The sequence below is a fragment of the Salvelinus alpinus genome, chromosome 21, assembly GCF_045679555.1.
Source record: "Salvelinus alpinus chromosome 21, SLU_Salpinus.1, whole genome shotgun sequence".
In the NCBI taxonomy this organism is placed as follows: domain Eukaryota; kingdom Metazoa; phylum Chordata; class Actinopteri; order Salmoniformes; family Salmonidae; genus Salvelinus; species Salvelinus alpinus.
Window position 1 is genome coordinate 24,495,778 of NC_092106.1, and position 25,568 is coordinate 24,521,345.

The 25,568-nt window shown below is 45.7% G+C and overlaps 1 protein-coding gene across 1 annotated transcript in view; it reads right to left on the bottom strand.

The window, feature by feature from the left end:
* Positions 1-25,568, bottom strand: part of LOC139548471 (pneumococcal serine-rich repeat protein-like) — a 69,966-nt gene that overhangs the window by 25,259 nt on the left and 19,139 nt on the right. The window contains exons 7-15 of the mRNA XM_071358175.1: positions 24,724-24,834; positions 19,729-20,028; positions 19,078-19,587; positions 17,386-18,090; positions 12,313-12,675; positions 11,941-12,213; positions 9,532-11,322; positions 4,252-4,872; positions 898-2,670 (exon numbers count right to left, since the gene is read on the bottom strand). Coding sequence (XP_071214276.1) covers positions 898-2,670; positions 4,252-4,872; positions 9,532-11,322; positions 11,941-12,213; positions 12,313-12,675; positions 17,386-18,090; positions 19,078-19,587; positions 19,729-20,028; positions 24,724-24,834 — 6,447 coding nt within the window. The remainder of the gene's footprint in view (positions 1-897; positions 2,671-4,251; positions 4,873-9,531; positions 11,323-11,940; positions 12,214-12,312; positions 12,676-17,385; positions 18,091-19,077; positions 19,588-19,728; positions 20,029-24,723; positions 24,835-25,568) is intronic.

The following is a 25,568-nucleotide window of genomic DNA, read 5'->3' on the forward strand; positions in this document are numbered from 1 at the left end:
CATCTCTTGAAGTTGATGTCGATGCAGTTGAGGGATTGGTGGCATCACTTGGTGTGACTGTTGAGGGAGTGGTGGCATCACTTGAAGAGACTGCTGAAATTGATGTTGTAGCGGTGGCATCACTTGAAGCTAATTTTGAAGGAGCGGTGGCATTGCTTGAAGTGACTGCTGATGTTGATGTAATAGTGGTGTTATGAATGGAAGTGACTGTTAATGTCGATGTAGTAGTGGTGGCATCTCTTGAAGTTGATGTCAATGCAGTTGAGGGATTGGTGGCATCACTTGGAGTGACTGTTGAGGCACTGGTGTCATCACTTGAAGTGACTGTCGATGTAGTTGAAGGAATTGTGGCCACAGTTAATATTACTGTCGGTGTAGTAGTGGTGGTAACACTTGAAGTGAAAGTCAATGTAGTTGAGGGAGAGGTGGCATCACTTGAAGTGACTGTTGAGGGAGTGGTGGCACCACTTGAAGCGAATGTTGATGTAGTTGAGGAAGAGGTTGCATCACCTGAAGTGGGTGTCGATGTGGTATTTTCTGAAGTTACTATCAGTGTAGTTGAGGGAGTGATGGCATCAAATGAAGCGAATGTTGATGCAGTTGAGGAAGAGGTTGCATCCCCTGAAGTGGGTGTCGATGTGGTATCATCTGAAGTGACTATCGATACAGTTGAGAGAATGATGGCATCACTTGAAGTGACTGTTGAGGCAGTGGTGGCAACACTTGAAGTGGTTGTTGATGTAGTATCATCTGAAGTGACTGTCAATGTAGTTGAGTGAGAGGTGGCATCACTTGAAGTGAAGATTGATGTCGAGGGAGAGGTGGCATCACTTGAAGTGACTGTTGAGGGAGTGGTGGGATTGCTTGAAATGAAAGTAGAGGGATTGGTGGCATCACTTGAAGAGACTGCTGATGTTGCTGCAGTAGCAGTGGCATCACTTGAAGCTACTGTTGAGGGAGTGGTGGCATCACTTGAAGTGACTGTTGATGTCGAGGGAGAGGTGGCATCAATTGAAGTGAATATTGATGTCGAGGGAGAGGTGCCATCACTTGAAGTGAGTGTTGATGTAGTATCATCTGATGTGACTGTTGATGTAGTTGAGTGAGAGGTGGCATCACTTGAAGTGAAGATTGATGTCGAGGGAGAGGTGGCATCACTTGAAGTGACTGCTGATGTTGATGCAGTAGCGGTGGCATCACTTGAAGTGACTGTTGAGGGAGTGGTGGGATTGCTTGATGTGAATGTAGAGGGAGTGGTGGCATCACTTGAAGAGACTGCTGATGTTGATGCAGTAGCGGTGGCATCATTTGAAGTGATTGTTGATGTAGTATCATCTGATGTGACTGTTGATGTAGTTGAGTGAGAGGTGGCATCACTTGAAGTGAAGATTAATGTCGAGGGAGAGGTGGCATCACTTGAAGTGACTGCTGATGTTGATGCAGTAGCGGTGGCATCACTTGAAGTGACTGTTGAGGGAGTGGTGGGATTGCTTGATGTGAATGTAGAGGGAGTGGTGGCATCACTTGAAGAGACTGCTGATGTTGATGCAGTAGCGGTGGCATCATTTGAAGTGACTGTTGAGGGAGTGGTGGCATCACTTAAAGTAACTGTTGATGTCGAGGGAGAGGTGGCATCAATTGAAGTAAATATTGATGTTGAGGGAGAGGTGCCATCACTTGAAGTGAATATTGATGTTAAGGGAGAGATGGCATCACTTGAAGTGAATGCTGAAGTTGATGTAGTAGCTTTGGCACCACTTGAAGTGAATGTTGAAGGAACAGTGTTATCACTTGAAGTGACTGCTGATGTAGATAAGGGAGTGGTGGCATCACTTGAACTGACTGTCGATGTAGCTGAGGGAATGGTGGCCACAGTTGATGTTACTGTCGGTGTAGTAGTGGTGGTGTCACTTGATGTGAAAGTCGATGTAGTTGAGGAAGTGGTGGCATCACTTGAAGTGAATGTTGACAGAGTGACGATAACACTTGAACTAACTGTCAATGTACTTGAGGGAGTGGTGGCATCACTTGAAGTGGGTGTTGATGTAGTATCGTCTGAAGTGACTGTCCATGTAGTTGAGTGAGAGGTGGCATCACTTGAAGTGAATATTGATGTCGAGGGAGATGTGGAATCACTTGAAGTGACTGTTGAGGGAGTGGTGCCATCACTTGAAGAGACTGTTGAGGGAGTGGTGGCATCACTTAAAGTGACTGTTGATGTCGAGGGAGAGGTGGCATCAATTGAAATGACTGCTGATGTTGATGCAGTATTGCTAGCATCACTTGAAGTGACTTTCGATGAAATTGACGGAATGTTGGCCACAGTTGAAGTTACTGTCGGTATAGTGGTGGTGGCATCACTTGAAGTTAAAGTTGATGTAGTTGAGGAAGAGGTGGCATCACTTGAAGTGACTGTTGACAGAGTGGTGGCAACACTTGAACTGACTGTCAATGTACTTGAGGGAGTGGTGGCATCATTTAAAGTGGGTGTTGGTGTAGTATCGTCTGAAGTGATTGTCGATGTAGCTGAATGAGAAGTGGCATCACTTGAAGTGAATATTGATGTCGAGGGAGAGGTGGCATCACTTGAAGTGACTGTTGAGGGAGTGGTGGCATCACTTGAAGAGACTGCTGATGTTGATGTAGTAGTGGTGGCATCACTTGAAGCTACTGTTGAGGGAGTGTTGGCATCACTTAAAGTGACTGTTGATGTCGAGGGAGAGGTGGCATCAATTGAAGAAAATATTGATGTCGAGGGAGAGGTGCCATCACTTGAAGTGAATATTGATGTTAAGGGAGAGATGGCATCACTTGAAGTCAATGCTGAAGTTGATGTAGTAGCTTTGGCATCACTTGAAGTGAATGCTGAAGTTGATGTAGTAGCTTTGGCACCACTTGAAGTGACTGTTGAGGGAGTGGTGGCACCACTTGAAGCGAATGTTGATGTAGTTGAGGAAGAGGTTGCATCACCTGAAGTGGGTGTCGATGTGGTATTTTCTGAAGTTACTATCAGTGTAGTTGAGGGAGTGATGGCATCAAATGAAGCGAATGTTGATGCAGTTGAGGAAGAGGTTGCATCCCCTGAAGTGGGTGTCGATGTGGTATCATCTGAAGTGACTATCGATACAGTTGAGAGAATGATGGCATCACTTGAAGTGACTGTTGAGGCAGTGGTGGCAACACTTGAAGTGGTTGTTGATGTAGTATCATCTGAAGTGACTGTCGATGTAGTTGAGTGAGAGGTGGCATCACTTGAAGTGAAGATTGATGTCGAGGGAGAGGTGGCATCACTTGAAGTGACTGTTGAGGGAGTGGTGGGATTGCTTGAAATGAAAGTAGAGGGATTGGTGGCATCACTTGAAGAGACTGCTGATGTTGCTGCAGTAGCAGTGGCATCACTTGAAGCTACTGTTGAGGGAGTGGTGGCATCACTTGAAGTGACTGTTGATGTCGAGGGAGAGGTGGCATCAATTGAAGTGAATATTGATGTCGAGGGAGAGGTGCCATCACTTGAAGTGAGTGTTGATGTAGTATCATCTGATGTGACTGTTGATGTAGTTGAGTGAGAGGTGGCATCACTTGAAGTGAAGATTGATGTCGAGGGAGAGGTGGCATCACTTGAAGTGACTGCTGATGTTGATGCAGTAGCGGTGGCATCACTTGAAGTGACTGTTGAGGGAGTGGTGGGATTGCTTGATGTGAATGTAGAGGGAGTGGTGGCATCACTTGAAGAGACTGCTGATGTTGATGCAGTAGCGGTGGCATCATTTGAAGTGATTGTTGATGTAGTATCATCTGATGTGACTGTTGATGTAGTTGAGTGAGAGGTGGCATCACTTGAAGTGAAGATTAATGTCGAGGGAGAGGTGGCATCACTTGAAGTGACTGCTGATGTTGATGCAGTAGCGGTGGCATCACTTGAAGTGACTGTTGAGGGAGTGGTGGGATTGCTTGATGTGAATGTAGAGGGAGTGGTGGCATCACTTGAAGAGACTGCTGATGTTGATGCAGTAGCGGTGGCATCATTTGAAGTGACTGTTGAGGGAGTGGTGGCATCACTTAAAGTAACTGTTGATGTCGAGGGAGAGGTGGCATCAATTGAAGTAAATATTGATGTTGAGGGAGAGGTGCCATCACTTGAAGTGAATATTGATGTTAAGGGAGAGATGGCATCACTTGAAGTGAATGCTGAAGTTGATGTAGTAGCTTTGGCACCACTTGAAGTGAATGTTGAAGGAACAGTGTTATCACTTGAAGTGACTGCTGATGTAGATAAGGGAGTGGTGGCATCACTTGAACTGACTGTCGATGTAGCTGAGGGAATGGTGGCCACAGTTGATGTTACTGTCGGTGTAGTAGTGGTGGTGTCACTTGATGTGAAAGTCGATGTAGTTGAGGAAGTGGTGGCATCACTTGAAGTGAATGTTGACAGAGTGACGATAACACTTGGACTAACTGTCAATGTACTTGAGGGAGTGGTGGCATCACTTGAAGTGGGTGTTGATGTAGTATCGTCTGAAGTGACTGTCCATGTAGTTGAGTGAGAGGTGGCATCACTTGAAGTGAATATTGATGTCGAGGGAGATGTGGAATCACTTGAAGTGACTGTTGAGGGAGTGGTGCCATCACTTGAAGAGACTGTTGAGGGAGTGGTGGCATTGCTTGAAGTGACTGCTGATGTTGATGTAATAGTGGTGTTATGAATTGAAGTGACTGTTAATGTCGATGTAGTAGTGGTGGCATCTCTTGAAGTTGATGTCAATGCAGTTGAGGGATTGGTGGCATCACTTGGAGTGACTGTTGAGGCAGTGGTGTCATCACTTGAAGTGACTGTCGATGTAGTTGAAGGAATTGTGGCCACAGTTAATATTACTGTCGGTGTAGTAGTGGTGGTAACACTTGAAGTGAAAGTCAATGTAGTTGAGGGAGAGGTGGCATCACTTGAAGTGACTGTTGAGGGAGTGGTGGCACCACTTGAAGCGAATGTTGATGTAGTTGAGGAAGAGGTTGCATCACCTGAAGTGGGTGTCGATGTGGTATTTTCTGAAGTTACTATCAGTGTAGTTGAGGGAGTGATGGCATCAAATGAAGCGAATGTTGATGCAGTTGAGGAAGAGGTTGCATCCCCTGAAGTGGGTGTCGATGTGGTATCATCTGAAGTGACTATCGATACAGTTGAGAGAATGATGGCATCACTTGAAGTGACTGTTGAGGCAGTGGTGGCAACACTTGAAGTGGTTGTTGATGTAGTATCATCTGAAGTGACTGTCGATGTAGTTGAGTGAGAGGTGGCATCACTTGAAGTGAAGATTGATGTCGAGGGAGAGGTGGCATCACTTGAAGTGACTGTTGAGGGAGTGGTGGGATTGCTTGAAATGAAAGTAGAGGGATTGGTGGCATCACTTGAAGAGACTGCTGATATTGCTGCAGTAGCAGTGGCATCACTTGAAGCTACTGTTGAGGGAGTGGTGGCATCACTTGAAGTGACTGTTGATGTCGAGGGAGAGGTGGCATCAATTGAAGTGAATATTGATGTCGAGGGAGAGGTGCCATCACTTGAAGTGAGTGTTGATGTAGTATCATCTGATGTGACTGTTGATGTAGTTGAGTGAGAGGTGGCATCACTTGAAGTGAAGATTGATGTCGAGGGAGAGGTGGCATCACTTGAAGTGACTGCTGATGTTGATGCAGTAGCGGTGGCATCACTTGAAGTGACTGTTGAGGGAGTGGTGGGATTGCTTGATGTGAATGTAGAGGGAGTGGTGGCATCACTTGAAGAGACTGCTGATGTTGATGCAGTAGCGGTGGCATCATTTGAAGTGATTGTTGATGTAGTATCATCTGATGTGACTGTTGATGTAGTTAAGTGAGAGGTGGCATCACTTGAAGTGAAGATTAATGTCGAGGGAGAGGTGGCATCACTTGAAGTGACTGCTGATGTTGATGCAGTAGCGGTGGCATCACTTGAAGTGACTGTTGAGGGAGTGGTGGGATTGCTTGATGTGAATGTAGAGGGAGTGGTGGCATCACTTGAAGAGACTGCTGATGTTGATGCAGTAGCGGTGGCATCATTTGAAGTGACTGTTGAGGGAGTGGTGGCATCACTTAAAGTAACTGTTGATGTCGAGGGAGAGATGGCATCAATTGAAGTAAATATTGATGTTGAGGGAGAGGTGCCATCACTTGAAGTGAATATTGATGTTAAGGGAGAGATGGCATCACTTGAAGTGAATGCTGAAGTTGATGTAGTAGCTTTGGCACCACTTGAAGTGAATGTTGAAGGAACAGTGTTATCACTTGAAGTGACTGCTGATGTAGATAAGGGAGTGGTGGCATCACTTGAACTGACTGTCGATGTAGCTGAGGGAATGGTGGCCACAGTTGATGTTACTGTCGGTGTAGTAGTGGTGGTGTCACTTGATGTGAAAGTCGATGTAGTTGAGGAAGTGGTGGCATCACTTGAAATGAATGTTGACAGAGTGACGATAACACTTGGACTAACTGTCAATGTACTTGAGGGAGTGGTGGCATCACTTGAAGTGGGTGTTGATGTAGTATCGTCTGAAGTGACTGTCCATGTAGTTGAGTGAGAGGTGGCATCACTTGAAGTGAATATTGATGTCGAGGGAGATGTGGAATCACTTGAAGTGACTGTTGAGGGAGTGGTGCCATCACTTGAAGAGACTGTTGAGGGAGTGGTGGCATTGCTTGAAGTGACTGCTGATGTTGATGTAATAGTGGTGTTATGAATTGAAGTGACTGTTAATGTCGATGTAGTAGTGGTGGCATCTCTTGAAGTTGATGTCAATGCAGTTGAGGGATTGGTGGCATCACTTGGAGTGACTGTTGAGGCAGTGGTGTCATCACTTGAAGTGACTGTCGATGTAGTTGAAGGAATTGTGGCCACAGTTAATATTACTGTCGGTGTAGTAGTGGTGGTAACACTTGAAGTGAAAGTCAATGTAGTTGAGGGAGAGGTGGCATCACTTGAAGTGACTGTTGAGGGAGTGGTGGCACCACTTGAAGCGAATGTTGATGTAGTTGAGGAAGAGGTTGCATCACCTGAAGTGGGTGTCGATGTGGTATTTTCTGAAGTTACTATCAGTGTAGTTGAGGGAGTGATGGCATCAAATGAAGCGAATGTTGATGCAGTTGAGGAAGAGGTTGCATCCCCTGAAGTGGGTGTCGATGTGGTATCATCTGAAGTGACTATCGATACAGTTGAGAGAATGATGGCATCACTTGAAGTGACTGTTGAGGCAGTGGTGGCAACACTTGAAGTGGTTGTTGATGTAGTATCATCTGAAGTGACTGTCGATGTAGTTGAGTGAGAGGTGGCATCACTTGAAGTGAAGATTGATGTCGAGGGAGAGGTGGCATCACTTGAAGTGACTGTTGAGGGAGTGGTGGGATTGCTTGAAATGAAAGTAGAGGGATTGGTGGCATCACTTGAAGAGACTGCTGATATTGCTGCAGTAGCAGTGGCATCACTTGAAGCTACTGTTGAGGGAGTGGTGGCATCACTTGAAGTGACTGTTGATGTCGAGGGAGAGGTGGCATCAATTGAAGTGAATATTGATGTCGAGGGAGAGGTGCCATCACTTGAAGTGAGTGTTGATGTAGTATCATCTGATGTGACTGTTGATGTAGTTGAGTGAGAGGTGGCATCACTTGAAGTGAAGATTGATGTCGAGGGAGAGGTGGCATCACTTGAAGTGACTGCTGATGTTGATGCAGTAGCGGTGGCATCACTTGAAGTGACTGTTGAGGGAGTGGTGGGATTGCTTGATGTGAATGTAGAGGGAGTGGTGGCATCACTTGAAGAGACTGCTGATGTTGATGCAGTAGCGGTGGCATCATTTGAAGTGATTGTTGATGTAGTATCATCTGATGTGACTGTTGATGTAGTTAAGTGAGAGGTGGCATCACTTGAAGTGAAGATTAATGTCGAGGGAGAGGTGGCATCACTTGAAGTGACTGCTGATGTTGATGCAGTAGCGGTGGCATCACTTGAAGTGACTGTTGAGGGAGTGGTGGGATTGCTTGATGTGAATGTAGAGGGAGTGGTGGCATCACTTGAAGAGACTGCTGATGTTGATGCAGTAGCGGTGGCATCATTTGAAGTGACTGTTGAGGGAGTGGTGGCATCACTTAAAGTAACTGTTGATGTCGAGGGAGAGGTGGCATCAATTGAAGTAAATATTGATGTTGAGGGAGAGGTGCCATCACTTGAAGTGAATATTGATGTTAAGGGAGAGATGGCATCACTTGAAGTGAATGCTGAAGTTGATGTAGTAGCTTTGGCACCACTTGAAGTGAATGTTGAAGGAACAGTGTTATCACTTGAAGTGACTGCTGATGTAGATAAGGGAGTGGTGGCATCACTTGAACTGACTGTCGATGTAGCTGAGGGAATGGTGGCCACAGTTGATGTTACTGTCGGTGTAGTAGTGGTGGTGTCACTTGATGTGAAAGTCGATGTAGTTGAGGAAGTGGTGGCATCACTTGAAGTGAATGTTGACAGAGTGACGATAACACTTGAACTAACTGTCAATGTACTTGAGGGAGTGGTGGCATCACTTGAAGTGGGTGTTGATGTAGTATCGTCTGAAGTGACTGTCCATGTAGTTGAGTGAGAGGTGGCATCACTTGAAGTGAATATTGATGTCGAGGGAGATGTGGAATCACTTGAAGTGACTGTTGAGGGAGTGGTGCCATCACTTGAAGAGACTGTTGAGGGAGTGGTGGCATCACTTAAAGTGACTGTTGATGTCGAGGGAGAGGTGGCATCAATTGAAATGACTGCTGATGTTGATGCAGTATTGCTAGCATCACTTGAAGTGACTTTCGATGAAATTGACGGAATGTTGGCCACAGTTGAAGTTACTGTCGGTATAGTGGTGGTGGCATCACTTGAAGTTAAAGTTGATGTAGTTGAGGAAGATGTGGCATCACTTGAAGTGACTGTTGACAGAGTGGTGGCAACACTGGAACTGACTGTCAATGTACTTGAGGGAGTGGTGGCATCATTTAAAGTGGGTGTTGGTGTAGTATCGTCTGAAGTGATTGTCGATGTAGCTGAATGAGAAGTGGCATCACTTGAAGTGAATATTGATGTCGAGGGAGAGGTGGCATCACTTGAAGTGACTGTTGAGGGAGTGGTGGCATCACTTAAAGTGACTGTTGATGTCGAGGGAGAGGTGGCATCAATTGAAGAAAATATTGATGTCGAGGGAGAGGTGCCATCACTTGAAGTGAATATTGATGTTAAGGGAGAGATGGCATCACTTGAAGTCAATGCTGAAGTTGATGTAGTAGCTTTGGCATCACTTGAAGTGAATGCTGAAGTTGATGTAGTAGCTTTGGCACCACTTGAAGTGAATGTTGAAAGAACAGTGTTATCGCTTGAAGTGACTGCTGATGTAGATGAGGGAGTGGTGGCATCATTTGAAGTTGATGTCGATGCAGTTGAGGGATTGGTGGCATCACTTAAAGAGACTGCTGATGTTGATGTAGTAGCGGTGGCATCACTTGAAGAAGCTGTTGAGGCAGTGGTGGCAACACTTGAAGTGGTTGTTGATGTAGTATCATCTGAAGTGACTGTCGATGTAGTTGAGTGAGAGGTGGCATCACTTGAAGTGAAGATTGATTTCGAGGGAGAGGTGGCATCACTTGAAGTGACTGTTGAGGGAGTGGTGGGATTGCTTGAAATGAAAGTAGAGGGATTGGTGGCATCACTTGAAGAGACTGCTGATGTTGCTGCAGTAGCAGTGGCATCACTTGAAGCTACTGTTGAGGGAGTGGTGGCATCACTTGAAGTGACTGTTGATGTCGAGGGAGAGGTGGCATCACTTGAACTGAATGCTGATGTTGATGTAGTAGCGGTGGCACCACTTGTAGTAAATGTTGAAGGAACAGTGATATCGCTTGAAGTGACTGCTGATGTAGTAGTGGTGGCATCACTTGAAGTGACTATTAATGTAGATGAGGGAGTGGTGGCATGACTTGAAGTGCTTTTTGAGGGAGTGGTGGAATCGCTTGAAATGACTGTTAATGTCGATGTAGTAGTGGTGGCATCTCTTGAAGTTGATGTCGATGCAGTTGAGGGATTGGTGGCATCACTTGGTGTGACTGTTGAGGGAGTGGTGGCATCACTTGAAGAGACTGCTGAAATTGATTTTGTAGCGGTGGCATCACTTGAAGCTAATTTTGAAGGAGCGGTGGCATTGCTTGAAGTGACTGCTGATGTTGATGTAATAGTGGTGTTATGAATTGAAGTGACTGTTAATGTCGATGTAGTAGTGGTGGCATCTCTTGAAGTTGATGTCAATGCAGTTGAGGGATTGGTGGCATCACTTGGAGTGACTGTTGAGGCAGTGGTGTCATCACTTGAAGTGACTGTCGATGTAGTTGAAGGAATTGTGGCCACAGTTAATATTACTGTCGGTGTAGTAGTGGTGGTAACACTTGAAGTGAAAGTCAATGTAGTTGAGGGAGAGGTGGCATCACTTGAAGTGACTGTTGAGGGAGTGGTGGCACCACTTGAAGCGAATGTTGATGTAGTTGAGGAAGAGGTTGCATCACCTGAAGTGGGTGTCGATGTGGTATTTTCTGAAGTTACTATCAGTGTAGTTGAGGGAGTGATGGCATCAAATGAAGCGAATGTTGATGCAGTTGAGGAAGAGGTTGCATCCCCTGAAGTGGGTGTCGATGTGGTATCATCTGAAGTGACTATCGATACAGTTGAGAGAATGATGGCATCACTTGAAGTGACTGTTGAGGCAGTGGTGGCAACACTTGAAGTGGTTGTTGATGTAGTATCATCTGAAGTGACTGTCGATGTAGTTGAGTGAGAGGTGGCATCACTTGAAGTGAAGATTGATGTCGAGGGAGAGGTGGCATCACTTGAAGTGACTGCTGATGTTGATGCAGTAGCGGTGGCATCACTTGAAGTGACTGTTGAGGGAGTGGTGGGATTGCTTGATGTGAATGTAGAGGGAGTGGTGGCATCACTTGAAGAGACTGCTGATGTTGATGCAGTAGCGGTGGCATCATTTGAAGTGATTGTTGATGTAGTATCATCTGATGTGACTGTTGATGTAGTTAAGTGAGAGGTGGCATCACTTGAAGTGAAGATTAATGTCGAGGGAGAGGTGGCATCACTTGAAGTGACTGCTGATGTTGATGCAGTAGCGGTGGCATCACTTGAAGTGACTGTTGAGGGAGTGGTGGGATTGCTTGATGTGAATGTAGAGGGAGTGGTGGCATCACTTGAAGAGACTGCTGATGTTGATGCAGTAGCGGTGGCATCACTTGAAGTGACTGTTGAGTGAGTGGTGGGATTGCTTGAAATGAAAGTAGAGGGATTGGTGGCATCACTTGAAGAGACTGCTGATGTTGCTGCAGTAGCAGTGGCATCACTTGAAGCTACTGTTGAGGGAGTGGTGGCATCACTTGAAGTGACTGTTGATGTCGAGGGAGAGGTGGCATCAATTGAAGTGAATATTGATGTCGAGGGAGAGGTGCCATCACTTGAAGTGAGTGTTGATGTAGTATCATCTGATGTGACTGTTGATGTAGTTGAGTGAGAGGTGGCATCACTTGAAGTGAAGATTGATGTCGAGGGAGAGGTGGGATTGCTTGATGTGAATGTAGAGGGAGTGGTGGCATCACTTGAAGAGACTGCTGATGTTGATGCAGTAGCGGTGGCATCACTTGAAGTGACTGTTGAGGGAGTGGTGGCATCACTTAAAGTAACTGTTGATGTCGAGGGAGAGGTGGCATCAATTGAAGTAAATATTGATGTTGAGGGAGAGGTGCCATCACTTGAAGTGAATATTGATGTTAAGGGAGAGATGGCATCACTTGAAGTGAATGCTGAAGTTGATGTAGTAGCTTTGGCACCACTTGAAGTGAATGTTGAAGGAACAGTGTTATCACTTGAAGTGACTGCTGATGTAGATAAGGGAGTGGTGGCATCACTTGAACTGACTGTCGATGTAGCTGAGGGAATGGTGGCCACAGTTGATGTTACTGTCGGTGTAGTAGTGGTGGTGTCACTTGATGTGAAAGTCGATGTAGTTGAGGAAGTGGTGGCATCACTTGAAGTGAATGTTGACAGAGTGACGATAACACTTGAACTAACTGTCAATGTACTTGAGGGAGTGGTGGCATCACTTGAAGTGGGTGTTGATGTAGTATCGTCTGAAGTGACTGTCCATGTAGTTGAGTGAGAGGTGGCATCACTTGAAGTGAATATTGATGTCGAGGGAGATGTGGAATCACTTGAAGTGACTGTTGAGGGAGTGGTGCCATCACTTGAAGAGACTGTTGAGGGAGTGGTGGCATCACTTAAAGTGACTGTTGATGTCGAGGGAGAGGTGGCATCAATTGAAATGACTGCTGATGTTGATGCAGTATTGCTAGCATCACTTGAAGTGACTTTCGATGAAATTGACGGAATGTTGGCCACAGTTGAAGTTACTGTCGGTATAGTGGTGGTGGCATCACTTGAAGTTAAAGTTGATGTAGTTGAGGAAGAGGTGGCATCACTTGAAGTGACTGTTGACAGAGTGGTGGCAACACTGGAACTGACTGTCAATGTACTTGAGGGAGTGGTGGCATCATTTAAAGTGGGTGTTGGTGTAGTATCGTCTGAAGTGATTGTCGATGTAGCTGAATGAGAAGTGGCATCACTTGAAGTGAATATTGATGTCGAGGGAGAGGTGGCATCACTTGAAGTGACTGTTGAGGGAGTGGTGGCATCACTTAAAGTGACTGTTGATGTCGAGGGAGAGGTGGCATCAATTGAAGAAAATATTGATGTCGAGGGAGAGGTGCCATCACTTGAAGTGAATATTGATGTTAAGGGAGAGATGGCATCACTTGAAGTCAATGCTGAAGTTGATGTAGTAGCTTTGGCATCACTTGAAGTGAATGCTGAAGTTGATGTAGTAGCTTTGGCACCACTTGAAGTGAATGTTGAAAGAACAGTGTTATCGCTTGAAGTGACTGCTGATGTAGATGAGGGAGTGGTGGCATCATTTGAAGTTGATGTCGATGCAGTTGAGGGATTGGTGGCATCACTTAAAGAGACTGCTGATGTTGATGTAGTAGCGGTGGCATCACTTGAAGAAGCTGTTGAGGCAGTGGTGGCAACACTTGAAGTGGTTGTTGATGTAGTATCATCTGAAGTGACTGTCGATGTAGTTGAGTGAGAGGTGGCATCACTTGAAGTGAAGATTGATTTCGAGGGAGAGGTGGCATCACTTGAAGTGACTGTTGAGGGAGTGGTGGGATTGCTTGAAATGAAAGTAGAGGGATTGGTGGCATCACTTGAAGAGACTGCTGATGTTGCTGCAGTAGCAGTGGCATCACTTGAAGCTACTGTTGAGGGAGTGGTGGCATCACTTGAAGTGACTGTTGATGTCGAGGGAGAGGTGGCATCACTTGAACTGAATGCTGATGTTGATGTAGTAGCGGTGGCACCACTTGTAGTAAATGTTGAAGGAACAGTGATATCGCTTGAAATGACTGCTGATGTAGTAGTGGTGGCATCACTTGAAGTGACTATTAATGTAGATGAGGGAGTGGTGGCATGACTTGAAGTGCTTTTTGAGGGAGTGGTGGAATCGCTTGAAATGACTGTTAATGTCGATGTAGTAGTGGTGGCATCTCTTGAAGTTGATGTCGATGCAGTTGAGGGATTGGTGGCATCACTTGGTGTGACTGTTGAGGGAGTGGTGGCATCACTTGAAGAGACTGCTGAAATTGATGTTGTAGCGGTGGCATCACTTGAAGCTAATTTTGAAGGAGCGGTGGCATTGCTTGAAGTGACTGCTGATGTTGATGTAATAGTGGTGTTATGAATTGAAGTGACTGTTAATGTCGATGTAGTAGTGGTGGCATCTCTTGAAGTTGATGTCAATGCAGTTGAGGGATTGGTGGCATCACTTGGAGTGACTGTTGAGGCAGTGGTGTCATCACTTGAAGTGACTGTCGATGTAGTTGAAGGAATTGTGGCCACAGTTAATATTACTGTCGGTGTAGTAGTGGTGGTAACACTTGAAGTGAAAGTCAATGTAGTTGAGGGAGAGGTGGCATCACTTGAAGTGACTGTTGAGGGAGTGGTGGCACCACTTGAAGCGAATGTTGATGTAGTTGAGGAAGAGGTTGCATCACCTGAAGTGGGTGTCGATGTGGTATTTTCTGAAGTTACTATCAGTGTAGTTGAGGGAGTGATGGCATCAAATGAAGCGAATGTTGATGCAGTTGAGGAAGAGGTTGCATCCCCTGAAGTGGGTGTCGATGTGGTATCATCTGAAGTGACTATCGATACAGTTGAGAGAATGATGGCATCACTTGAAGTGACTGTTGAGGCAGTGGTGGCAACACTTGAAGTGGTTGTTGATGTAGTATCATCTGAAGTGACTGTCGATGTAGTTGAGTGAGAGGTGGCATCACTTGAAGTGAAGATTGATGTCGAGGGAGAGGTGGCATCACTTGAAGTGACTGTTGAGGGAGTGGTGGGATTGCTTGAAATGAAAGTAGAGGGATTGGTGGCATCACTTGAAGAGACTGCTGATGTTGCTGCAGTAGCAGTGGCATCACTTGAAGCTACTGTTGAGGGAGTGGTGGCATCACTTGAAGTGACTGTTGATGTCGAGGGAGAGGTGGCATCAATTGAAGTGAATATTGATGTCGAGGGAGAGGTTCCATCACTTGAAGTGAGTGTTGATGTAGTATCATCTGATGTGACTGTTGATGTAGTTGAGTGAGAGGTGGCATCACTTGAAGTGAAGATTGATGTCGAGGGAGAGGTGGCATCACTTGAAGTGACTGCTGATGTTGATGCAGTAGCGGTGGCATCACTTGAAGCTACTGTTGAGGGAGTGGTGGCATCACTTAAAGTGACTGTTGATGTCGAGGGAGAGGTGGCATCAATTGAAGAAAATATTGATGTCGAGGGAGAGGTGCCATCACTTGAAGTGAATATTGATGTTAAGGGAGAGCTGGCATCACTTGAAGTGAATGCTGAAGTTGATGTAGTAGTTTTGGCATCACTTGAAGTGAATATTGATGTCGAGGGAGATGTGGAATCACTTGAAGTGACTGTTGAGGGAGTGGTGCCATCACTTGAAGAGACTGTTGAGGGAGTGGTGGCATCACTTAAAGTGACTGTTGATGTCGAGGGAGAGGTGGCATCAATTGAAATGACTGCTGATGTTGATGCAGTATTGCTAGCATCACTTGAAGTGACTTTCGATGAAATTGACGGAATGTTGGCCACAGTTGAAGTTACTGTCGGTATAGTGGTGGTGGCATCACTTGAAGTTAAAGTTGATGTAGTTGAGGAAGAGGTGGCATCACTTGAAGTGACTGTTGACAGAGTGGTGGCAACACTGGAACTGACTGTCAATGTACTTGAGGGAGTGGTGGCATCATTTAAAGTGGGTGTTGGTGTAGTATCGTCTGAAGTGATTGTCGATGTAGCTGAATGAGAAGTGGCATCACTTGAAGTGAATATTGATGTCGAGGGAGAGGTGGCATCACTTGAAGTGACTGTTGAGGGAGTGGTGGCATCACTTAAAGTGACTGTTGATGTCGAGGGAGAGGTGGCATCAATTGAAGAAAATATTGATGTCGAGGGAGAGGTGCCATCACTTGAAGTGAATATTGATGTTAAGGGAGAGATGGCATCACTTGAAGTCAATGCTGAAGTTGATGTAGTAGCTTTGGCATCACTTGAAGTGAATGCTGAAGTTGATGTAGTAGCTTTGGCACCACTTGAAGTGAATGTTGAAAGAACAGTGTTATCGCTTGAAGTGACTGCTGATGTAGATGAGGGAGTGGTGGCATCATTTGAAGTTGATGTCGATGCAGTTGAGGGATTGGTGGCATCACTTAAAGAGACTGCTGATGTTGATGTAGTAGCGGTGGCATCACTTGAAGAAGCTGTTGAGGCAGTGGTGGCAACACTTGAAGTGGTTGTTGATGTAGTATCATCTGAAGTGACTGTCGATGTAGTTGAGTGAGAGGTGGCATCACTTGAAGTGAAGATTGATTTCGAGGGAGAGGTGGCATCACTTGAAGTGACTGTTGAGGGAGTGGTGGGATTGCTTGAAATGAAAGTAGAGGGATTGGTGGCATCACTTGAAGAGACTGCTGATGTTGCTGCAGTAGCAGTGGCATCACTTGAAGCTACTGTTGAGGGAGTGGTGGCATCACTTGAAGTGACTGTTGATGTCGAGGGAGAGGTGGCATCACTTGAACTGAATGCTGATGTTGATGTAGTAGCGGTGGCACCACTTGTAGTAAATGTTGAAGGAACAGTGATATCGCTTGAAATGACTGCTGATGTAGTAGTGGTGGCATCACTTGAAGTGACTATTAATGTAGATGAGGGAGTGGTGGCATGACTTGAAGTGCTTTTTGAGGGAGTGGTGGAATCGCTTGAAATGACTGTTAATGTCGATGTAGTAGTGGTGGCATCTCTTGAAGTTGATGTCGATGCAGTTGAGGGATTGGTGGCATCACTTGGTGTGACTGTTGAGGGAGTGGTGGCATCACTTGAAGAGACTGCTGAAATTGATGTTGTAGCGGTGGCATCACTTGAAGCTAATTTTGAAGGAGCGGTGGCATTGCTTGAAGTGACTGCTGATGTTGATGTAATAGTGGTGTTATGAATTGAAGTGACTGTTAATGTCGATGTAGTAGTGGTGGCATCTCTTGAAGTTGATGTCAATGCAGTTGAGGGATTGGTGGCATCACTTGGAGTGACTGTTGAGGCAGTGGTGTCATCACTTGAAGTGACTGTCGATGTAGTTGAAGGAATTGTGGCCACAGTTAATATTACTGTCGGTGTAGTAGTGGTGGTAACACTTGAAGTGAAAGTCAATGTAGTTGAGGGAGAGGTGGCATCACTTGAAGTGACTGTTGAGGGAGTGGTGGCACCACTTGAAGCGAATGTTGATGTAGTTGAGGAAGAGGTTGCATCACCTGAAGTGGGTGTCGATGTGGTATTTTCTGAAGTTACTATCAGTGTAGTTGAGGGAGTGATGGCATCAAATGAAGCGAATGTTGATGCAGTTGAGGAAGAGGTTGCATCCCCTGAAGTGGGTGTCGATGTGGTATCATCTGAAGTGACTATCGATACAGTTGAGAGAATGATGGCATCACTTGAAGTGACTGTTGAGGCAGTGGTGGCAACACTTGAAGTGGTTGTTGATGTAGTATCATCTGAAGTGACTGTCGATGTAGTTGAGTGAGAGGTGGCATCACTTGAAGTGAAGATTGATGTCGAGGGAGAGGTGGCATCACTTGAAGTGACTGTTGAGGGAGTGGTGGGATTGCTTGAAATGAAAGTAGAGGGATTGGTGGCATCACTTGAAGAGACTGCTGATGTTGCTGCAGTAGCAGTGGCATCACTTGAAGCTACTGTTGAGGGAGTGGTGGCATCACTTGAAGTGACTGTTGATGTCGAGGGAGAGGTGGCATCAATTGAAGTGAATATTGATGTCGAGGGAGAGGTTCCATCACTTGAAGTGAGTGTTGATGTAGTATCATCTGATGTGACTGTTGATGTAGTTGAGTGAGAGGTGGCATCACTTGAAGTGAAGATTGATGTCGAGGGAGAGGTGGCATCACTTGAAGTGACTGCTGATGTTGATGCAGTAGCGGTGGCATCACTTGAAGCTACTGTTGAGGGAGTGGTGGCATCACTTAAAGTGACTGTTGATGTCGAGGGAGAGGTGGCATCAATTGAAGAAAATATTGATGTCGAGGGAGAGGTGCCATCACTTGAAGTGAATATTGATGTTAAGGGAGAGCTGGCATCACTTGAAGTGAATGCTGAAGTTGATGTAGTAGTTTTGGCATCACTTGAAGTGAATGCTGAAGTTGATGTAGTAGCTTTGGCACCACTTGAAGTGACTGTTGAAGGAACAGTGTTATTGCTTGAAGTGACTGCTGATGTAGATGAGGGAGTGGTGGCATCATTTGAAGTTGATGTTGATGCAGTTGAGGGATTGGTGGCATCACTTGAAGAGACTGCTGATGTTGATGTAGTAGCGGTGGCATCACTTGAAGAAGCTGTTGAGGGAGTGGTGGCATCACTTAAAGTAACTGTTGATGTCGAGGGAGAGGTGGCATCACTTGAACTGAATGCTGATGTTGATGTAGTAGCGGTGGCACCACTTGTAGTAAATGTTGAAGGAACAGTGATATCGCTTGAAGTGACTGCTGATGTAGTAGTGGTGGCATCACTTGAAGTGACTATTAATGTAGATGAGGGAGTGGTGGCATGACTTGAAGTGCTTTTTGAGGGAGTGGTGGAATCGCTTGAAATGACTGTTAATGTCGATGTAGTAGTGGTGGCATCTCTTGAAGTTGATGTCGATGCAGTTGAGGGATTGGTGGCATCACTTGGTGTGACTGTTGAGGGAGTGGTGGCATCACTTGAAGAGACTGCTGAAATTGATGTTGTAGTGGTGGCATGACTTGAAGTGCTTTTTGAGGGAGTGGTGGAATCGCTTGAAATGACTGTTAATGTCGATGTAGTAGTGGTGGCATCTCTTGAAGTTGATGTCGATGCAGTTGAGGGATTGGTGGCATCACTTGGTGTGACTGTTGAGGGAGTGGTGGCATCACTTGAAGAGACTGCTGAAATTGATGTCGTAGCGGTGGCATCACTTGAAGCTAATTTTGAAGGAGCGGTGGCATTGCTTGAAGTGACTGCTGATGTTGATGTAATAGTGGTGTTATGAATTGAAGTGACTGTTAATGTCGATGTAGTAGTGGTGGCATCTCTTGAAGTTGATGTCAATGCAGTTGAGGGATTGGTGGCATCACTTGGAGTGACTGTTGAGGCAGTGGTGTCATCACTTGAAGTGACTGTCGATGTAGTTGAAGGAATTGTGGCCACAGTTAATATTACTGTCGGTGTAGTAGTGGTGGTAACACTTGAAGTGAAAGTCAATGTAGTTGAGGGAGAGGTGGCATCACTTGAAGTGACTGTTGAGGGAGTGGTGGCACCACTTGAAGCGAATGTTGATGTAGTTGAGGAAGAGGTTGCATCACCTGAAGTGGGTGTCGATGTGGTATTTTCTGAAGTTACTATCAGTGTAGTTGAGGGAGTGATGGCATCAATTGAAGCGAATGTTGATGCAGTTGAGGAAGAGGTTGCATCCCCTGAAGTGGGTGTCGATGTGGTATTTTCTAAAGTTACTATCAGTGTAGTTGAGGGAGTGATGGCATCAATTGAAGCGAATGTTGATGTAGTTGAGGAAGAGGTTGCATCCCCTGAAGTGGGTGTCGATGTGGTATCATCTGAAGTGACTATCGATACAGTTGAGAGAGTGATGGCATCACTTGAAGTGACTGTTGAGGCAGTGGTTGCAACACTTGAAGTGGTTGTTGATGTAGTATCATCTGAAGTGACTGTCGATGTAGTTGAGTGAGAGGTGGCATCACTTGAAGTGAAGATTGATGTCGAGGGAGAGGTGGCATCACTTGAAGTGACTGTTGAGGGAGTGGTGGGATTGCTTGAAATGAAAGTAGAGGGATTGGTGGCATCACTTGAAGAGACTGCTGATGTTGCTGCAGTAGCAGTGGCATCACTTGAAGCTACTGTTGAGGGAGTGGTGGCATCACTTGAAGTGACTGTTGATGTCGAGGGAGAGGTGGCATCAATTGAAGTGAATATTGATGTCGAGGGAGAGGTGCCATCACTTGAAGTGAGTGTTGATGTAGTATCATCTGATGTGACTGTTGATGTAGTTGAGTGAGAGGTGGCATCACTTGAAGTGAAGATTGATGTCGAGGGAGAGGTGGCATCACTTGAAGTGACTGCTGATGTTGATGCAGTAGCGGTGGCATCACTTGAAGTGACTTTTGAGGGAGTGGTGGGATTGCTTGATGTGAATGTAGAGGGAGTGGTGGCATCACTTGAAGAGACTGCTGATGTTGAAGCAGTAGCGGTGGCATCACTTGAAGTGACTGTTGAGGGAGTGGTGGCATCACTTAAAGTAACTGTTGATGTCGAGGGAGAGGTGGCATCAATTGAAGTAAATATTGATGTTGAGGGAGAGGTGCCATCACTTGAAGTGAATATTGAGGGAGTGGTGGCATCACTTAAAGTGACTGTTGATGTCGAGGGAGAGGTGGCATCAATTGAAATGACTGCTGATGTTGATGCAGTATTGCTAGCATCACTTGAAGTGACTTTCGATGAAATTGACGGAATGTTGGCCACAGTTGAAGTTACTGTCGGTATAGTGGTGGTGGCATCACTTGAAGTTAAAGTTGATGTAGTTGAGGAAGAGGTGGCATCACTTGAAGTGACTGTTGACAGAGTGGTGGCAACACTTGAACTGACTGTCAATGTACTTGAGGGAGTGGTGGCATCATTTAAAGTGGGTGTTGGTGTAGTATCGTCTGAAGTGATTGTCGATGTAGCTGAATGAGAAGTGGCATCACTTGAAGTGAATATTGATGTCGAGGGAGAGGTGGCATCACTTGAAGTGACTGTTGAGGGAGTGGTGGCATCACTTGAAGAGACTGCTGATGTTGATGTAGTAGTGGTGGCATCACTTGAAGCTACTGTTGAGGGAGTGTTGGCATCACTTAAAGTGACTGTTGATGTCGAGGGAGAGGTGGCATCAATTGAAGAAAATATTGATGTCGAGGGAGAGGTGCCATCACTTGAAGTGAATATTGATGTTAAGGGAGAGATGGCATCACTTGAAGTCAATGCTGAAGTTTTAGTAGCTTTGGCATCACTTGAAGTGAATGCTGAAGTTGATGTAGTAGCTTTGGCACCACTTGAAGTGAATGTTGAAAGAACAGTGTTATCGCTTGAAGTGACTGCTGATGTAGATGAGGGAGTGGTGGCATCATTTGAAGTTGATGTCGATGCAGTTGAGGGATTGGTGGCATCACTTAAAGAGACTGCTGATGTTGATGTAGTAGCGGTGGCATCACTTGAAGAAGCTGTTGAGGCAGTGGTGGCAACACTTGAAGTGGTTGTTGATGTAGTATCATCTGAAGTGACTGTCGATGTAGTTGAGTGAGAGGTGGCATCACTTGAAGTGAAGATTGATTTCGAGGGAGAGGTGGCATCACTTGAAGTGACTGTTGAGGGAGTGGTGGGATTGCTTGAAATGAAAGTAGAGGGATTGGTGGCATCACTTGAAGAGACTGCTGATGTTGCTGCAGTAGCAGTGGCATCACTTGAAGCTACTGTTGAGGGAGTGGTGGCATCACTTGAAGTGACTGTTGATGTCGAGGGAGAGGTGGCATCACTTGAACTGAATGCTGATGTTGATGTAGTAGCGGTGGCACCACTTGTAGTAAATGTTGAAGGAACAGTGATATCGCTTGAAGTGACTGCTGATGTAGTAGTGGTGGCATCACTTGAAGTGACTATTAATGTAGATGAGGGAGTGGTGGCATGACTTGAAGTGCTTTTTGAGGGAGTGGTGGAATCGCTTGAAATGACTGTTAATGTCGATGTAGTAGTGGTGGCATCTCTTGAAGTTGATGTCGATGCAGTTGAGGGATTGGTGGCATCACTTGGTGTGACTGTTGAGGGAGTGGTGGCATCACTTGAAGAGACTGCTGAAATTGATGTTGTAGCGGTGGCATCACTTGAAGCTAATTTTGAAGGAGCGGTGGCATTGCTTGAAGTGACTGCTGATGTTGATGTAATAGTGGTGTTATGAATTGAAGTGACTGTTAATGTCGATGTAGTAGTGGTGGCATCTCTTGAAGTTGATGTCAATGCAGTTGAGGGATTGGTGGCATCACTTGGAGTGACTGTTGAGGCAGTGGTGTCATCACTTGAAGTGACTGTCGATGTAGTTGAAGGAATTGTGGCCACAGTTAATATTACTGTCGGTGTAGTAGTGGTGGTAACACTTGAAGTGAAAGTCAATGTTGAGGAAGAGGTTGCATCCCCTGAAGTGGGTGTCGATGTGGTATTTTCTAAAGTTACTATCAGTGTAGTTGAGGGAGTGATGGCATCAATTGAAGCGAATGTTGATGTAGTTGAGGAAGAGGTTGCATCCCCTGAAGTGGGTGTCGATGTGGTATCATCTGAAGTGACTATCGATACAGTTGAGAGAGTGATGGCATCACTTGAAGTGACTGTTGAGGCAGTGGTTGCAACACTTGAAGTGGTTGTTGATGTAGTATCATCTGAAGTGACTGTCGATGTAGTTGAGTGAGAGGTGGCATCACTTGAAGTGAAGATTGATGTCGAGGGAGAGGTGGCATCACTTGAAGTGACTGTTGAGGGAGTGGTGGGATTGCTTGAAATGAAAGTAGAGGGATTGGTGGCATCACTTGAAGAGACTGCTGATGTTGCTGCAGTAGCAGTGGCATCACTTGAAGCTACTGTTGAGGGAGTGGTGGCATCACTTGAAGTGACTGTTGATGTCGAGGGAGAGGTGGCATCAATTGAAGTGAATATTGATGTCGAGGGAGAGGTGCCATCACTTGAAGTGAGTGTTGATGTAGTATCATCTGATGTGACTGTTGATGTAGTTGAGTGAGAGGTGGCATCACTTGAAGTGAAGATTGATGTCGAGGGAGAGGTGGCATCACTTGAAGTGACTGCTGATGTTGATGCAGTAGCGGTGGCATCACTTGAAGTGACTTTTGAGGGAGTGGTGGGATTGCTTGATGTGAATGTAGAGGGAGTGGTGGCATCACTTGAAGAGACTGCTGATGTTGAAGCAGTAGCGGTGGCATCACTTGAAGTGACTGTTGAGGGAGTGGTGGCATCACTTAAAGTAACTGTTGATGTCGAGGGAGAGGTGGCATCAATTGAAGTAAATATTGATGTTGAGGGAGAGGTGCCATCACTTGAAGTGAATATTGAGGGAGTGGTGGCATCACTTAAAGTGACTGTTGATGTCGAGGGAGAGGTGGCATCAATTGAAATGACTGCTGATGTTGATGCAGTATTGCTAGCATCACTTGAAGTGACTTTCGATGAAATTGACGGAATGTTGGCCACAGTTGAAGTTACTGTCGGTATAGTGGTGGTGGCATCACTTGAAGTTAAAGTTGATGTAGTTGAGGAAGAGGTGGCATCACTTGAAGTGACTGTTGACAGAGTGGTGGCAACACTTGAACTGACTGTCAATGTACTTGAGGGAGTGGTGGCATCATTTAAAGTGGGTGTTGGTGTAGTATCGTCTGAAGTGATTGTCGATGTAGCTGAATGAGAAGTGGCATCACTTGAAGTGAATATTGATGTCGAGGGAGAGGTGGCATCACTTGAAGTGACTGTTGAGGGAGTGGTGGCATCACTTGAAGAGACTGCTGATGTTGATGTAGTAGTGGTGGCATCACTTGAAGCTACTGTTGAGGGAGTGTTGGCATCACTTAAAGTGACTGTTGATGTCGAGGGAGAGGTGGCATCAATTGAAGAAAATATTGATGTCGAGGGAGAGGTGCCATCACTTGAAGTGAATATTGATGTTAAGGGAGAGATGGCATCACTTGAAGTCAATGCTGAAGTTTTAGTAGCTTTGGCATCACTTGAAGTGAATGCTGAAGTTGATGTAGTAGCTTTGGCACCACTTGAAGTGAATGTTGAAAGAACAGTGTTATCGCTTGAAGTGACTGCTGATGTAGATGAGGGAGTGGTGGCATCATTTGAAGTTGATGTCGATGCAGTTGAGGGATTGGTGGCATCACTTAAAGAGACTGCTGATGTTGATGTAGTAGCGGTGGCATCACTTGAAGAAGCTGTTGAGGCAGTGGTGGCAACACTTGAAGTGGTTGTTGATGTAGTATCATCTGAAGTGACTGTCGATGTAGTTGAGTGAGAGGTGGCATCACTTGAAGTGAAGATTGATTTCGAGGGAGAGGTGGCATCACTTGAAGTGACTGTTGAGGGAGTGGTGGGATTGCTTGAAATGAAAGTAGAGGGATTGGTGGCATCACTTGAAGAGACTGCTGATGTTGCTGCAGTAGCAGTGGCATCACTTGAAGCTACTGTTGAGGGAGTGGTGGCATCACTTGAAGTGACTGTTGATGTCGAGGGAGAGGTGGCATCACTTGAACTGAATGCTGATGTTGATGTAGTAGCGGTGGCACCACTTGTAGTAAATGTTGAAGGAACAGTGATATCGCTTGAAGTGACTGCTGATGTAGTAGTGGTGGCATCACTTGAAGTGACTATTAATGTAGATGAGGGAGTGGTGGCATGACTTGAAGTGCTTTTTGAGGGAGTGGTGGAATCGCTTGAAATGACTGTTAATGTCGATGTAGTAGTGGTGGCATCTCTTGAAGTTGATGTCGATGCAGTTGAGGGATTGGTGGCATCACTTGGTGTGACTGTTGAGGGAGTGGTGGCATCACTTGAAGAGACTGCTGAAATTGATGTTGTAGCGGTGGCATCACTTGAAGCTAATTTTGAAGGAGCGGTGGCATTGCTTGAAGTGACTGCTGATGTTGATGTAATAGTGGTGTTATGAATTGAAGTGACTGTTAATGTCGATGTAGTAGTGGTGGCATCTCTTGAAGTTGATGTCAATGCAGTTGAGGGATTGGTGGCATCACTTGGAGTGACTGTTGAGGCAGTGGTGTCATCACTTGAAGTGACTGTCGATGTAGTTGAAGGAATTGTGGCCACAGTTAATATTACTGTCGGTGTAGTAGTGGTGGTAACACTTGAAGTGAAAGTCAATGTAGTTGAGGGAGAGGTGGCATCACTTGAAGTGACTGTTGAGGGAGTGGTGGCACCACTTGAAGCGAATGTTGATGTAGTTGAGGAAGAGGTTGCATCACCTGAAGTGGGTGTCGATGTGGTATTTTCTGAAGTTACTATCAGTGTAGTTGAGGGAGTGATGGCATCAAATGAAGCGAATGTTGATGCAGTTGAGGAAGAGGTTGCATCCCCTGAAGTGGGTGTCGATGTGGTATCATCTGAAGTGACTATCGATACAGTTGAGAGAATGATGGCATCACTTGAAGTGACTGTTGAGGCAGTGGTGGCAACACTTGAAGTGGTTGTTGATGTAGTATCATCTGAAGTGACTGTCGATGTAGTTGAGTGAGAGGTGGCATCACTTGAAGTGAAGATTGATGTCGAGGGAGAGATGGCATCACTTGAAGTGACTGTTGAGGGAGTGGTGGGATTGCTTGAAATGAAAGTAGAGGGATTGGTGGCATCACTTGAAGAGACTGCTGATGTTGCTGCAGTAGCAGTGGCATCACTTGAAGCTACTGTTGAGGGAGTGGTGGCATCACTTGAAGTGACTGTTGATGTCGAGGGAGAGGTGGCATCAATTGAAGTGAATATTGATGTCGAGGGAGAGGTTCCATCACTTGAAGTGAGTGTTGATGTAGTATCATCTGATGTGACTGTTGATGTAGTTGAGTGAGAGGTGGCATCACTTGAAGTGAAGATTGATGTCGAGGGAGAGGTGGCATCACTTGAAGTGACTGCTGATGTTGATGCAGTAGCGGTGGCATCACTTGAAGCTACTGTTGAGGGAGTGGTGGCATCACTTAAAGTGACTGTTGATGTCGAGGGAGAGGTGGCATCAATTGAAGAA